General features: G+C 39.1%; 1 protein-coding gene across 2 annotated transcripts in view; it reads left to right on the forward strand.

Annotated features, from left to right (window-relative positions):
• The window catches only part of LOC128694807 (uncharacterized), a 214,619-nt gene that overhangs the window by 187,213 nt on the left and 10,713 nt on the right, over positions 1 to 16,693 (forward strand). For both annotated transcript variants that reach the window (XM_070094325.1, XM_070094324.1), the window contains 3 exons: positions 8,273 to 9,208; positions 10,932 to 11,126; positions 16,058 to 16,285. In XM_070094325.1, the coding sequence (XP_069950426.1) occupies positions 8,273 to 9,208; positions 10,932 to 11,126; positions 16,058 to 16,285 (1,359 nt within the window). The remainder of the gene's footprint in view (positions 1 to 8,272; positions 9,209 to 10,931; positions 11,127 to 16,057; positions 16,286 to 16,693) is intronic.

Consider the following 16,693-nt stretch of genomic DNA (forward strand, 5'->3'; position numbering starts at 1 on the left):
TCTCTGATCGCGGGTTCCAGCCCCGCCTGTGGTATGGTTTCTCCTCTCTCTCTCTGTCTGTCTGTCTGTCTGTCTGTCTGTCTGTCTCTCTCTCTGTCTCTCTCTCTGTCTCTCTGTCTCTCTCTCTGTCTCTCTCTGTCTCTCTCTCTGTCTCTCTGTCTCTCTGTCTCTCTGTCTCTCTCTCTGTCTCTCTGTCTCTCTGTCTCTCTCTCTCTCTCTCTCTCTCTCTCTCTCTCTCTCTCTCTCTCTCTCTCTCTCTCTCTCTCTCTCTCTCTCTCTCTCTCTCTCTCTCTCTCTCATGGGCCATTTTTGCATTGGGGGCTATTTTATTGGAAAACACATTTTTTTTTTTCCATTCTGCATTGTCTTCCAACCAAAATGTCTCTTCTTTATTGTAATAGTTTGAATTGTATCCAGTCTGTATTTTGAAATTTTAAAATTAGTCTTTCATGATGAAGAAAAATGTACAGTAAAAATCAAAATATTGTACAATAAGTCGCAATATTTGGAGGGGGAAAATTTTAGACAGTGTTGTTGTTCATCTTATATCATTAGCAAATCATGATTACTAATGATCCTGTAGTAACTGAAATGGTGGTTGAATATTTCTAGCCGGTTTGTGAGTTCGTTGTACTGTAACTAGAAAATTGACTTCCATTCCATAGTTTACGGTATTCTCTGGCACATAAGGTGCATAAGCGTATAAGGTGCATAACAGTTTTGGCAAACATATTCTGGAATAATAAAACATACGGTACTCACTTTAAAATGTCATCTTCTCCACTGACACCATCCACCCAAACAGTTACATGGGTACCTGTTGCTTACAGGCAGCTACCTTAAAATTATTTACAACTACTGAAGCTGGTTTGCAAGGTACGTATCAGTAATATGTAAATTATAATTTATAATAGTTACTCATCACTGAAGTACAGTGGTCCCTCGTTTTTCGTAGTTAATCCGTTCCTGGAGTTGCTACTATTATCGAAATTACGATTTTCGAATCAATTTTCCCCATAAGAAATAATGTAAATACAATTAATCCGTTCCTGACACCCAGAAGTATTAAAACCAAAAAATTTTTTTACATGAAATATAGATAAAGTACATAAACAATACAATGGGAAATGATGAATGAAACATTAACAGCATAACACTTACCTTTATTGGAGATTCTTCTTAGTGTATGGGAGACTGGAGGAGGAGAGAGATTGGATTGTTTACAGTTTGGAAGGGGAATCCTCTTCCATCAACACCTCAGGTACCAATTGCTTTTCTGGGGCTGCTTCTCTTCTCTGTTTCTTAATGCCACTAGGACCAACTTGAGAGTCACTGGAGTCCTGTCTCACAGAATAACTGTGGAGAGAGCTCTGTTTCTGGCGTCTCTTTAACACTTCCCTAAAATGGCCCAAGACTTTGTCACTGTACATGTTGCCACCCTGGCTTGCAACAACCTTGTCAGGGTGATGTTTCTCCATAAATCTTTCCATCTTACCCCACATAGCAAAAATCTCTTTAATTTCTGAAGAAGGCACCTTCTTCCATCTCTCTTCCTCCTCCTCTGCAGCAAGATTCTGAACTGCGATCTATTGCTGTTCCTGCTGAAGCTCTTGCAGCTCCTCAGTGGTGAGCTCTTCGTTGTGGTCTTCCACCAACTCTTCCACATCCTCCAAACTCACATCCAACCCTATGGAACTCCCCAGTGCCACAGTTGATTTAACAACAGACATAGGCTCATCAGGGTCAGTCCCAAACCCTTCAAAATCCCTCTTGTGGACACAATCTGGCCACAATTTTCTCCAAGCAGAGTTCAAAGTCCTGGTAGTCACTCCCTCCCAAGCCATACCTATAAGAGTTATGCAATGGAGGATGCTGAAGTGTTCTCTCCAAAATTCTCTTAGAGTCAAGTGAGTGTCTATGGTCACAGTCAAGCACCTGTGAAACATTGCTTTGGCATAGAGTTTTTTAAAGTTTGCAATGACCTGCTGGTCCATGGACTGGAGGAGGGGAGTGGTATTCGGGGGCAGGAACTTTACTGTGATGAACCCAAACTCCTCGAAAATTAGGTCATCCAAGTTTGGAGGATGAGCAGGTGCATTGTCCATTACTAGCAGGCACTTGAGATCCAATTTCTTTTCCAGGAAGTAATTCTTCACACTAGGGCCAAACACTTCATTGAACCACTCGACGAAAATTTCCCTTGTGACCCATGCCTTACTATTAGATTTCCAAAACACACACAATTTACTCTTCATAACATTGTTTTTCCTGAACACTCTGGGATTTTCAGAATGGTGCACTAGTAATGGCTTCCCTTTGAAATCCCCACTAGCATTAGCACAGAACTTGAGCGTCAGTCTGTCTTTCATAGGCTTGTGTCCTGGCATTGCCTTTTCCTCCCGTGTAACGAAGGTCCTCTTTGGCATTTTCTTCCAAAAGAGGCCTGTTTCGTCACAATTGAACACTTGTTCAGGTTTCAGTCCTTCGGCTTCTATGTACTCCTTGAATTCATGCACATATTTTTCAGCCGCCTTGTGGTCTGAACCGGCAGCCTCACCATGCCTTACCACACTGTGTATGCCAGTACGGTTCTTAAATCTCTCAAACCAACCTTTGCTGGCCTTAAATTCACTCACATCACCACTATTTGCAGGCAATTTCTTTACCAGATCGTTGTGCAACTGCCTACCCTTTTCACAAATAATCGAAGTCATAAGAGTATCTCCTGCTAATTGTTTCTCATTTATCCACACCAATAATAACTTCTCAACATCTTCGAGTACTGGTGATCTCATTTTTGTCAGCATATTTACCCCCTTTGCAACAACAGCATCCTTGATTTCCTTTTTCTTGGCCACTATGGAACATACGATTGTGTAGGGTTTCTTATACATCCAGGGCCGGATTACCGCATAGGCAAACTAGGCATTTGCCTAGGGCCCCGCGCATTTGGGGGCCCCGCGGTCCAAGGGGTTCAGGAGCTCATCCAAGACTGCGCACATGGTGCAAGTGCAAAGGGGTCCCTACCTAAAAAGTTCAAGTGTTTGGAGAGTAAAATTGATTTTTAAAAATTAATCAAAACAAAAATAAATAATGAAATAAAATAAAATAAAAATAAATAAACCTAACCATAGATGGCAACACTCAACACGCCTTTGTTTACATCAGAACAGCTGTGTTTTCCCGCTAATGGGTGAGTATGGGAGATTCCTCTCCAATTTTCTGTAGTAATTACACGTTATCTAGACTTGTACTGTGACAAATTAACTGAAGTGTTGTTGATAGACATTGATGTGTATGGATAAATGTTTGTTTTCGCCTCTAAATGTTAAGGACACCAATGGAAATAAGTCACTGTGTCTGACTTTTTTGGGTTATCCTAGGTTCTCTACACATATGCTGCTATGTATGATAATTCTATGTAACTGTATTTGTGTATACCTGAATAAACTTACTTACTTACTTAAGGGAGGTACCTGATAGGGTTACTTGACCAGTAAAGACGCATGGACCAGTAAAGATGCATTTTTGGTAAAAAATACTATAAAGAAAATCCTAAAAATGCAAACTGACTTCCGTTTGTAGGTTTTAAAAGCACTTTGTCCTGTCTTTAAGTCTTTATCATTTCAATAACAGATCTCGATTGATTGATGTTCTACATCACTTCCGTCGCAAATGCTTAGTTTTCAAGTTGCGATGGAAGTGATGTAGAACATCAATTAATTTACTACATATTTCCCCAGAAACACATAAGCCACATCAGAAAATCGATGGTTGGGTGAAACTGAAAATTGTCCCTGCATTCTTCAATTCTCATGTCCTTATCTATGGTGGTAGGCCATATATCATGCAAAACATAATGATTAGTTTAGTTATGAAAATGGTAATATAAATACCATTGTGCATTGTTCTTGGACTCAGTATGATTTCTGTTTAAGTAAATTGGAGATCAAGGAGGATGAATTAGTAAAATATTCATAGCCCAAATCACTAACCTAATCTATGGTAAAAGTTCTGTATATGACTCCTTTCTGGTAACGTTTTGAATTTTTAGATACGCAGCCAGAGGAAAGGGGGCTACAAGGGTCATATCCCCCCAAATGACAGAAAAAAATTTTAATAATAATTAAAAAATTAGTAATAATTGATAATGAAATATTTGTATTTGCATGATTACAGACAGTGATACATCCTCATTATGGCATCTCGTGAACGTGATGTTGGACGTTCTTATGCGAGTGGGTCACAGAAAAGAAAGAAGAAAATTCAAGAAGAAGAACAGAAAAAGAAAGATGTAGGAAGCTGCAGAAAGATCACAGACATGCTCATGAAAACAGTTTCTGATGTTACCAGTACAGTTGAATCTGCAGATATGTCAGATCATACAGGAAGCCCTCCCTCCATTATTTCTCAGCCAGCATCTACTTCTTTTGTGTCTCCTCTCAATGTCTCAACGGACATTTCATCCACAGGATTTGTCTTAAAAGTTCCTGCCTCATGGCCAAATGTAATCCCAGATTCTCTACGTAATGCTTTCATTGCAGAAAACTTCAGTCAAACTCTGAACATTGACTTTAGGAAATCAGCAAGGATTTATGATGATGGAAGTCATTGTTGTTTAAAGTCATCTATGTTTTATAGGAAGCTTGCAAATTCAGAAACTGTGAAAAGATAATGGATGGTATACTCTGAAAGCTCAGGAAAAGTGTACTGTTCAGCATGCAAGCTATTTTCTACCAAAGAAAATACCTTCACACAGGGGTTCAATGACTGGAAAAATTCCAAGCATTTCGAGGAACATGAAAACAGCACCACTCACAGGAGCTGCATTTTAGCCAGTGTATTTCGTGCACAGAAAAAAGGCTTATTGGATTCTCATTTGGAAAATCAAACTGAAAAAGAATGCACTTACTGGAGAAAAGTTCTAGAAAGAGTTGTTGCTGTTGTAAAATTCTTAGTTCTAAGAGGACTTGCTTTCCGTGGAGAAAATGAGGTTTTTGGTTCGGAAAACAATGGCAATTTCCTAGGGATCATAGAACTGTTAGCACAATTCGATCCATTCTTAGCAAATCATGTGTCACGCCTTGGGAATGCAGGAAGAGGCACTGTATCTTACATGTCATCTACTATATGCAATGAATTTATTGAACTGATGACTAAGAAGGTCCTCAATAACATCATAGCAGCTGTGAAAACTGCAAAATACTTTGCAATAAGTGTAGATTCAATACCAGATATTTCACATATTCATTCATTGACATTCATTGTTCGCTTTGTCGACTCCAGTGGTAAGCCTGTAGAGCGCTTTATAAAATTCATTCCTCTTTCAGGCCATGATGGAGAAACAATGATGAATGTAGTACTGGATACTCTGCTTGAACATGATCTCTCTGTTATGGATTGCCGTGGCCAGAGCTACGACAATGCAAGTAACATGTCGGGTAAATATAATGGATTGCAAGCCCGTATCAAGCAAATCAACCCACTTGCTGAATATGTGCCCTGCTCAGCACATTCTCTTAATCTTGTTGGGTCATGTGCTGCGGAGTGTTGTGTCGCTGCAGTTTCATTTTTTTGACTTTTACAAGCACTCTTTAATTTTTTCTCTGCTTCAACGCATCGGTGGAGTATACTCAAGTCAACCATTCATGGAGATGTCATCAAATCATTATCAACAACAAGGTGGTCAGCGCAGCATGATGCAACACATGCTTTGAAAGACAGCTTTGCTGAAATACGTTCTGCTTTGATCCAAATAGCAGAGGATGAAGACCAGATAGCAACTACAAGAAGCGAAGCAGCCAGCTTAGCATCAAAATTGGAAGATTTTGAATTGGCCTTACTCTGTGTGCTTTGGGACTGTATACTGGAACGGTTAAATGCCACAAACAAGACACTTCAGAAAATTGAAATTGAAATGGCTACTTGTGCTAACCTCTATGCAGGCTTAGTGGAATTTGTAAGCTCACTTCGCAATGATGAAGCTTTTGAAATGTTTGAAGAGAAAGCTAAACTGCTGGTGAAAGACTACAGTTACCGGGCTGATCATCAGGGGTCAAGGAAGAGGAAACGCAATTTTGAAGAGCCAGACAATGAAATTGTGTTGCTACCAAGGCAGAAGTGTAAGACAGCTACATACTGCGTCATTCTGGATTCACTGATTACAGAATTGGTGAAAAGAAAAGAAATCTACCAGAATCTCAATGACAAGTTTGGATTTCTGTTCAAAATTACTACTATGCCAGATGCAGAATTGAGAGAAGCTGCATTAAAGTTGCAACAACACCTTTCAGCAGATGTTCAGGACACATTTGTTGAAGAAATAGTTCATTTTTCTGGGTATATGAATCAGATTAAAGCTCCACCTGAAAAATGTGCACCCTCAGCTGCTTTGAAACATTTAAGAAATGCAGGTATCTCAGAAACCTTCCCTAATGTTGACATAGTGTATCACCTTTACCTAACACTTCCAGCTACTAGCTGTGAAGGAGAACGTTCATTTTCTGTTTTGAAAAGAGTGAAAAACTAGCTCCGTTTAACAATGAGCCAAGACAAATTGTGTAACCTAGCCTTGTTGACCATTGAGTCTGATCTAACAAGAAATATTGATTTTCAGAATATAATTGATGATTTTGCCAATATGAAATCCAGAAAAAAGTTTATTTAAGAAGTGCCTGTGAATATAAAAAATTCTTTACTTTCTTGAGTTTATGTGATTTGATAGTCTTATGCATGATGCAATGATAACAATAATGGTCAGTGATTTATAAAGGGAATAATAGTGCTGTAGTGGTTATGCTGAATATAATAGGTACATGATGTCACTACTTTAATAGCCTAATCTAGTAATACTATGCTGTCTTGAGTTTATTCTCTTTAAAATGCATGATTTAACAAGATAGTTATAATGGCTGTTGGTAAATGGTTTTGGTTGTCTTAATGTACTTTCCCTATTAATTTAATCTAAATAGCCAGAATGTATTTAATTAGACCTTAAACAGGCTCACACCGACCCCCCCACCCCCACCCCCAAGCTGGAAGGGGTCGCTTCGCTTACCCGTAACTCAAAGGGGCCCCGCCAGTCTGAATAGCCTAGGGCCCGGAGACTTCTTAATCCGGCCCTGTATACATCCTGGCCAGTTTGGCCGCACTTGTGCCACTTTCATATTGTTCAGTGATGTTTTTCTTAAATTCAATCGTATTTCTCACCTTCTTTACCACAGGCTTGGCACTAGGAGCTTTCTTTGGAGCCATGGTAGCTTATTTAGTACTTGCAAGCACTAAAATGAGTGGAATATTATGAAATATTTCATAGGAGCACGTGAGGGGACCTTCGCTCACTGGTAAACAATACCAGACTGGCTGGGTAGGGATGCCGCCCTGGCTCACACCGTGCGTACGCGTCCCAGACGAACTACTATTCGTGAGTCAACCTACGATTAGCGAGCCCATGTTTATACGAAAATATCCCTATGATTTCCGAAATCTACAATTCCCGAGAACTACGATTATCGAGGGACCACTGTATTCTGGGTAATAGTTTTGTAGGGGAAAGGTGTTTGGAGTTTAGTTTACCAGTACACTCAAACCACCACCTGTCAGTAACCCAAAGTCTACCCTTGTTCCAGACCTTGGCTATATAAGGCATAGTAATTGTATGAGATTTTTTAAAAGCTTTACATGCAGGAAAATAACTGTATGGTTATGTTTTTCGGGTATGGTACAGTACGCTGTTCTGAAAATTAGTGGGAAGTCTTGGAATGAAAGGCTCAAAGCATCTGTCGTTTCAAATTAATGTTATTTACAGTAAATCCTCAGTGTGACGGGCTAATGGGGGGATTGTCCCAGTTTACCTGGAGTTTACCTGGAGAGAGTTCCGGGGGTCAATGCCCCCGCGGCCCGGTCTGTGACCAGGCCTCCTGGTGGATCAGAGCCTGATCTACCAGGCTGTTGCTGCTGGCTACACGCAAACCAACGTACGAGCCACAGCCCGGCTGATCCGGAACTGACTTTAGGTGCTTGTCCAGTGTTCGATAAATCAGAATACATAATGTTAAAAATAACCAAAAAAAATTGCACTACTCTACTGTATACCTAATATGTACTGTATGCACAATTTGCACATGTACTTCAATAAATACTGAAAATAAAGAAGTTACAAATTCAATTTAACTGGATTTTGTCTATAATTTTAACAGTCCGTTATATCGAGGGTTTACTAGTTTAATTGTTGAGTATTTTGTATGTATTAATATTTATTCTTCTGCTACAGGTTCGGGACAGTAAGAGGATTATTTCAAGATTAAAAAGTCAAAAAGATGCCCAGTTACAAGCAGTGATAAGCAAATTGTTGTTGCTGGAAGCACATTTGCGACGAGAACAGAAGGGAATTGTTGGGCAGCTGGCTCAACGAGATCATGTCATATCTGCTCAAAGACAAGAGATCGATCGTTTGAGACGAGATAATAGACGATTAATAAACAAATTGAAAAAGTTCAATGAAGTATGCATTGATCCTGGAGAAGATACAGAGCACCTGGAACCAAGATTAAAAATGAGTAGAGTTGAATCTTCAGAAGAAAGTTCTTCATCACGTAGTAAAGGACACAGGCAGTCTCATTCAGGTTCCCCATCCAGCCGTAAATCATCATCTGGCATGATCCGTGTAGCTACTAGTGTTTCCGAGCTAATAAATTGCAATAATGGCTCAAATTTCCTGAAATCTCAACAGGTACATCATCATACAAATGTTCAGAATAACAGGAAGCAGCCCACTGAAACTGTCAATCCAAATGTGGCTTCAGTTAGGGCTACAACTGATCGGGTGTTCCACAAACCGCCTATTGCTGAAAAGCCCCGAGTCACAAGTCGTGTTGTACGAGGACAACAAAATAATCAGAGAGGTCAGCACTTGGTTAGAAGTTATGGTGGAAAACAGTGTACTATTGTTTCTACCATTAGCCGCCTCTTGGAAGAAGAATCTGATGCAACAACTACAGGTGGCTCGTGTAGCAGTGAACCCTCGTCTCCTGAAGCCACCTTAAAACCAACAACTCCTCGAGTTATACGTTTGGCAAGGCAGTTTGAGGAAGGTCTTAATTCCCGAAATGTAGTGTTTCATGCTAGTAGTGTTTCTAGTGACTCTTCTCCTGAGTCAGTAAGACAAGATGATCATAGCACGAAGGCCTACATCATGGATGAATATGAGGTAAATTTTGCTAGTTTCAACATACCTATATCATAAAATTATGTTAATTCTGCATTGTGGAGGATTTAAATTTTGTTTAAAAAAATGGAATTATAATTATAAATGACTTCTTGCATTATTTACATGATATAAATTTCAATAACAAAAAAGGCACAATACCATGACTGGAGCAATACACAAATAACCTGCACATAGAAGAGGGGAGCTTACGACGATGTTTCAGTCCGACTTGGACTATTTACAAAGTCACACTAACAAAAAGGAGAGAAGGAAGGAGTACATATAGGCCAGCAGACAGGGATGGGACAAGAGAGGTAGTAGGAAAGGAGGAGGAGAGGTATTGGTAGAGGTGGTAGTACGTAGTAGTAGTAGTGGGGTCAGTTGAATACTAAGAAAGAGGAGCACTACAATGGAGCTAGGGGCCCACAAAGGGTAGGAGCAAGAACACAGAGGGGGAGAAAAAATAGATAAATAAAGGACAGTACCCAAGGCAGAAGAAAGAAAACCCAAAAGAGGAAAGGGGAAAGGGAAAAGATAAAAAAAGAATCAGGCTAAGTCGTGGGTGTTCTGCAGTTTGGAGCATTTTACAATGTAATGAGAAAGGAAGGCATCTACAAAGATAAAGCCAGGACTAAGATCCATACAAGGGATAGATATTAGGGAGGATTCAACCAGACGGTGACTGAAAGTTAGAAGTAGGGTAGACAGTTTTAGCAGAAGGCCAGTCAGTAGGATGACTGTGATCTATGACATGACAGAAAAGAGCATTGTTGGTGTCAGCAAGCCTAACACTACTTTTGTGCTCTCTGAGTCTGTCAGAAAGAGAATGGCCAGTTCTCCAAAGTACTGAAGAGGACAGGAGGAATAAGAAATAGACTAGACTCCAGGAGCATCTATAGAGGGTGGAGAGGTATGAACTAGATTAGTGTGAAGATGAACTAGATTAGTGGCGAAAAGTAAGTTTGATGTCTAAGGAACGGAGAGAGTTGTTGAGATTAGAAAGACCGGAAATGCAAGGAAGGCAGAGGACAGGAGAGTTCTCAGGAGTAGAAAATATAATATAAATTAATCCATGTTAAGCGCTAAACCCAAGTGAGTCATTCAGCGCAAGACGTGTTGGAGGCTCGATCCTCCGTCTGGTGAGCGCCAGAAATGGGAATGGTAGTCAAGATGGGAAAATGAATTATGAAGAGTGGAAATTTCTGATTCAAGGAACTGAGGATCACAAATGCAGAGAGCACAGAGAAAGAGGGAGATACGAATGCTTTTCTACTACTACTACCACCTCTACCACTACCTCTCCTCCTCTTTTCCTACTACCTCTCTTGTCTCGTCCCTGTCTGCTGGCCTATATATACTCCCTTCTTCTCTCCTTTTTGTTAGTGTGACTTTGTAAATGGTCCAAGTCAGGCCGAAACGTTGTCGTAAGCTCCCCTCTTCTGTGTGCGGGTTATTTGTGTAGAAATTTCAAATGTTTATTTATATAATTTGTAAAAAAAGTGTAATATTCATGTATTTTACAGTATTATTCACTAAGATATACATATACTGTACCTTTAGAAGTTTTATGCTAACATTTTTCTTTGAATATAATAAATGAGTTAGAAATTCTTTCAGGCTAATGAGCTTTATTTAATTGCATTGAAATACATTACATTGAGAATCAATACTCAAGTGTGCTAAGTTAAACAGTGGATTCCAATCTAATTAAAACTACTTTCAGGTGACAAGCGGGTATAACAGTGATGCCATCAGTGATCACGAATATGAAAATGTTCGTGTGGTGACTCAGGGCAGCTGTGATGGCCCTTCTAAATATCTAAAACATGAAGAAAGTAAGGAGGAGGAGGAGGAGGAGGAAGAGGATAATTATGTCATCCTTAGAGCTGTGAAAGATAATGCTGATGCTGCAAATTGGGTAAGTGTTGCACACATCCACAATGTCATTCTAAACAGCTAATAGGGATATTACATCCATAACTTGTCTCACTCCAATTTTTTTTTTTAACAAGTCGGCCGTCTCCCACCGAGGCATGGTGACCCAAAAAGAAAGAAAATCCCCAAAAAGAAAATACTTTCATCATCATTCAACACTTTCACCTCACTCACACATAATCACTGTTTTTGCAGAGGTGCTCAGAACACAACAGTTTAGAAGCATATACGTATAAAGATACACAACATATCCCTCCAAACTGCCAATATCCCAAACCCCTACTTTAGAGTGCAGGCATTGTACTTCCCATTTCCAGGACTCAAGTCCAGCTATATAAAAATAACTGGTTTCTCTGAATCCCTTCAGTAAATTTTACCCTGCTCACACTCCAACAGATCGTCAGGTCCCAAATACCATTCGTCTCCATTCACTCCTATTGAACATGCTTACACACGCCTGCTGGAAGTCCAAGCCCCTCACCCACAAAACCTCCCTTACCCCTTCCTTCCAACCTTTTCAAGGACGACACCTACCCCGCCTTCCTTCCCCTACAGATTTAAACACTATCCATGTCATTCTACTTTGATCCATTGTCTCTAAATGACCAAAACACCTCAACAACCCTTTTTCAGCCCTCTAATACTTTTATTAACTCCACACCTTCTCCTAATTTCCACACTCCTAATTTTCTGCATAATATTTACACTACACATTGCCCTTAGACAGGACATCTCCACAGCCTCCAACCGCCTCCTCGCTGCTGCATTCACAACCCAAGCTTCACACCCATATAAGAGAGTTGGTACTACTATCATACATTCCCTTCTTTGCCTCCATAGATAACATATTTTGTCTCCTGATATACCTCAATGCATCACTCAACTTTTTTCCCTCATCAATTCTATGATTAACCTCCTCCTTCATAAATCTGTCAGCTGACACGTCAACTCCCAAGTATCTGAAGACATTCACTTCTTCCATACTCCTCCTCCCCAATTTGATATCCAATTTTTCTTTATCTAAATCATTTGATATTTTCATCACCTTACTCTTTTCTATGTTCACTTCCAACTTTCTACCTTGACACACACTCCCAAACTCGTCCACTAACCTTTGCAATTTTTCTTTAGAATCTCCCATAAGCACAGTATCATCAGCAAAAAGCAACTGTGTCAATTCCCATTTTGTATATGATTCCCCATAATTTAATTCCACCCCTCTCCCAAACACCCTAGCATTTACTTCTTTTACAACCCCATCTATAAATATATTAAACAACCATGGAGACATTACACATCCGTGTCTAAGATCTACTTTTACCAGGAAGTAGTCTCCCTCTCTTCTACACACCCTAACCTGAGCCTCACTATCCTCATAAAAACTCTTTACAGCATTTAGTAACTTATCACCTATTCCATATACTTGCAACATCTGCCACATTGCTCCCCTATCCACTCTATCATATGCCTTTTCTAAATCCATAAATGCAATAAAAACTTCCCTACCTTTATCTAAATACTGTTCACATATATGCTTCAATGTAAACACTTGATCTACACATCCCCTACCCACTCTAAAACCTCCTTGCTCATCCGCAATCTTACATTCTGTCTTACCTCTAATTCTTTCAATTTAACCCTACCGTACACTTTTCCTGATATACTCAGTAAACTTATTCCTCTATAATTTTTACAGTCTCCTTTGTCCCCTTTCCCTTTATATAAAGGGACTATACATGCTCTCTGATAATCTCTAGGTACCTTCCCCTCTTTCATACATTTATTAAACAAAAATACCAACCACTCCAACACTATGTGTTCCCCTGATTTTAACATTTCTGTCATGATCCTGTCAGTTCCAGCTGCTTTACCCCCTTTCATTCTGCGTAATGCCTCATGCACCTTCTCCACACTCACATCCTGCTCTTCTTCACTCCTAAAAGATGGTATACCTCCCTGACCAGTGCATGAAATTACCGCCTCCCTTTCTTCGTCGACATTTAAAAGCTCCTCAAAATATTCTCGCCATCTACCCAAGACCTCCATGTACTAACTCCCCTACTCTGTTTTTAACTGACAAATCCATTTGTTCCCTAGGCTTTCTTAACTTGCTTAACTCCAAATTTTTTTCTTATTTTCATTAAAATTTCTTGACAGTACCTGTCCCACTCTCTCACCACTCTCTTCACCTTTCTTTTACTCTCCATATACTCTACTCTTCTTATAACACTTCTGATTTGTAAATACCTCTCATAAGCTACCTTTTTCTCTTATTACATCCTTTACTTCATCATTCCACCAATCACTCCTCTTTCCTCCTGCACCCACCCTCCTATAACCACAAACTTCTACCCCACATTCTAATACTGCATTTTTAAAACTATTCCAACCCTCTTCAACCCCCCCACTACTCGTACTTGCACCAGCCCACCTTTCTGCCAATAGTTGCTTATATTTCACCTGAACTTCCTCCTCCCTTAGTTTATACACTTTCACCTCCCTCTTACTTGTTGTTGCCATTTTCCTGTTATCCCATCTACCCCTTACTCTAGCTGTAGCTACAACTAGATAATGATCCGATATATCGGTTGCCCCTCTATAAACGTGTACATCCTGGAGCCTACCCATCAACCTTTTATCCACCAATACATAATCTAACAAACTACTTTCATTACGTGCTATATCATACCTTGTATATTTATTTATCCTCTTTTTCATAAAATATGTATTACTTATTACCAAACCTCTTTCTACACATAGCTCAATTAAAGGCTCCCCATTTTCATTTACCCCTGGCACCCCAAATTTACCTACTACTCCTTCCACAATATTTTTACCCACTTTAGCATTAAAATCTCCAACCACAAATACTCTCACACTTGGTTCAGAACTCCCCATGCATTCACTCAACATTTCCCAAAATCTCTCTCTCTTCTATACTTCTCTCTTCCCCAGGTGCATATACGCTTACTATAACCCACTTCCCACGTCCAACCTTTATTTTACTCCGCATAATCCTTGAATTAATACATTTATAGTCCCTCTTTTCCTGCCATAGCTTATCCTTCAACATTATTGTACCTCACTATCCTCATAAAAACTGTTTAGAGCATTTAGTAACTTACTACCTATTCCATATACACTTGCAACATCTACCACATTGCTCCCCTATCCACTCTATCATATGCCTGTTCTAAATCCATAAATGCAATGAAAACTTCCCTTCCTTTGTCTAAATACTGTTCACATATATGCTTCAATGTAAACACTTGATCTACACATCCCCTCCCCCTTCTAAAACCTCCTTGCTCATCTGCAATCGTACATTCTGTCTTACCTCTAATTCTTTCAGTAACCCTACTGTACACTTTTCCTGGTATACTCAGTAAACTAATTCCTCTATAATTTTTACTATCTCTTTTGTCTCCCTTCCCCTTATATAAAGGAACTATACATGCTCTCTGCCAATCCCTAGGTACCTTCCCCTCTTTCATACATTTATTAAACAAAAATACCAACCACTCTTAACTCTATATGCCCCCCCTGCTTTTAACATTTCTGTCATGATCCCGTCAGTTCCAGCTGCTTTATCCCCTTTCATTCTACGTAATGCCTCACGCACCTCCCCCACACTCACATCCTACTCTTCTTCACATCCTAAAAGATGATACACCTCCGTGGCCAATGCATGAAATTACTGCCTCCCTTTCTTTGTCGACATTTAAAAGTTCCTCAAAATATTCCCGCCATCTACAATATCTACTTTTAGAATGTTCACCCTAATCTCTTGAATGATTTTTTTCACATATGTTCATTAGTTACACCTCTCATAAAATTATTTTTTCTTCTTTCAACAAACCAGTTGTATCCCACCGAGGCAGGGTGGCCCAAAAAGAAAAACAAAAGTTTATCTTTTTGGGTTACTAGTCCCCTGCTCCTGGCATTTTAGTCGCCTCTTATGACATGCATGGCTTACGGAGGAAGAATTCTGTTCCATTTCCCCATAGAGATAAGAGGAAATGAACAAGGACAAGAACTAGTAAGAAAATAGAAAACCCAGAGGAGTGCGTATATAGTATATGCTTGTACATCCCAGTGTAGTGTGACCTAAGTGTAAGTAGAAGTAGCAAGACGTACCTGAAATCTTGCATGTTTATGAGACAGAAAAAAGACACCAGCAATCCTACCATCATGTAAAACAATTACAGGCTTCCGTTTCACACTCGCCTGGCAGGACGGTAGTTCCCCCCTGGGTGGTTGCTGTCTACCAACCTACTACCTAAAATAAAATGATTACTGTAATCAATTTGTTTACAATCCCTATTTCTTTATTTTCATTATAATTATGATCAAATTAAGCACTAAATGTGTTAAGGTCGTGCAGTGTTTATTGTAGCGCTATTCACTATATTTAAGTGAATGTCAGATTTTTTGGAGGGTTATTATTTCTAAGGTTTACTATGAAGCATTCTAATTATGGTAGTTTTATAATAATTTCTTTTATATGTAAAATCCTTACTCTTTCTACAAATTTCTTTCTTGTTGCAAAATGCTGTGTATATTGACAGCTTCCATTTTGTGATAGCTAGGCAATCCTGTGGATTTCTACAAATATTAATTTCTTTGAAATAATATTAATTTCTTTGAAATAAAGTTGAAGTTGATGAGTGGTTGAAATGTTTGTTTATTCATATAGTCGGCCATCAACTCTCAGGAGAAACAAGCGCTGCAGATATACATAATCTTAACTGATTGCCTTACAGTAATGCATACTGTGTTAACAAAAAATTATGTGTAAAGCAGTGATATTCATTTGTACTTAACACAAGTTCATGATACAGTACATTTTTTTTTTTCAACAAACCGGCCATATCCCACCAATATATACTATAGTATATACTATTCTTCATTAAGGTTGACATCCCAGAAGATCAGCATATCTACTCGAATGTGGAATTTGCATCTGGGTTACTAGTGAAGGAACTGGTAGAAGAGGAGAGAAAAGAGGAAGCTACTCTTATGCATGAAGAAAAGAACACATTAGAACACTTTGAGAAGAATAGTAGATATATAGAAGATGGAGACAGAGTGTTAGAGACTGACCTTGATTCTGTAAATACATCTGCTGATGAAGATCACTTAGTAAGTCAAAAACCGTTTCATATTTTAAATTTTGTATATTTTAATCAGAGATAAGTACTAAACCCATAGGGGTCATGTAGCACCTGGAGAATGGAAAGCAGTCATGTTTAATACCAAGGAAGGAGAGGATAAATCCACATCTTTGTATCAGTTGTCCCTCACTGGTATCAAGCCACCTTGCTTAAAGGGTCTTATTTTTAAATGTATTCAAGTAAGTTTAACACTAAGATCCCATATAATATTCAGATATGGTATATTGATTATTATAACCCTAACTAAGCACTAAACCTACAAGGGTCACACAGCTATGGTATATAGAATATGGAGTAAAACTGTGTATTTACAGTATGTGTTTTACCTTGTTTGGGTAATGTGGAATTTTTGTACATATACAAAAATACTTTTTCA

The sequence above is a fragment of the Cherax quadricarinatus genome, chromosome 45 (genome assembly GCF_038502225.1).
Source record: "Cherax quadricarinatus isolate ZL_2023a chromosome 45, ASM3850222v1, whole genome shotgun sequence".
NCBI classification, from domain to species: domain Eukaryota; kingdom Metazoa; phylum Arthropoda; class Malacostraca; order Decapoda; family Parastacidae; genus Cherax; species Cherax quadricarinatus.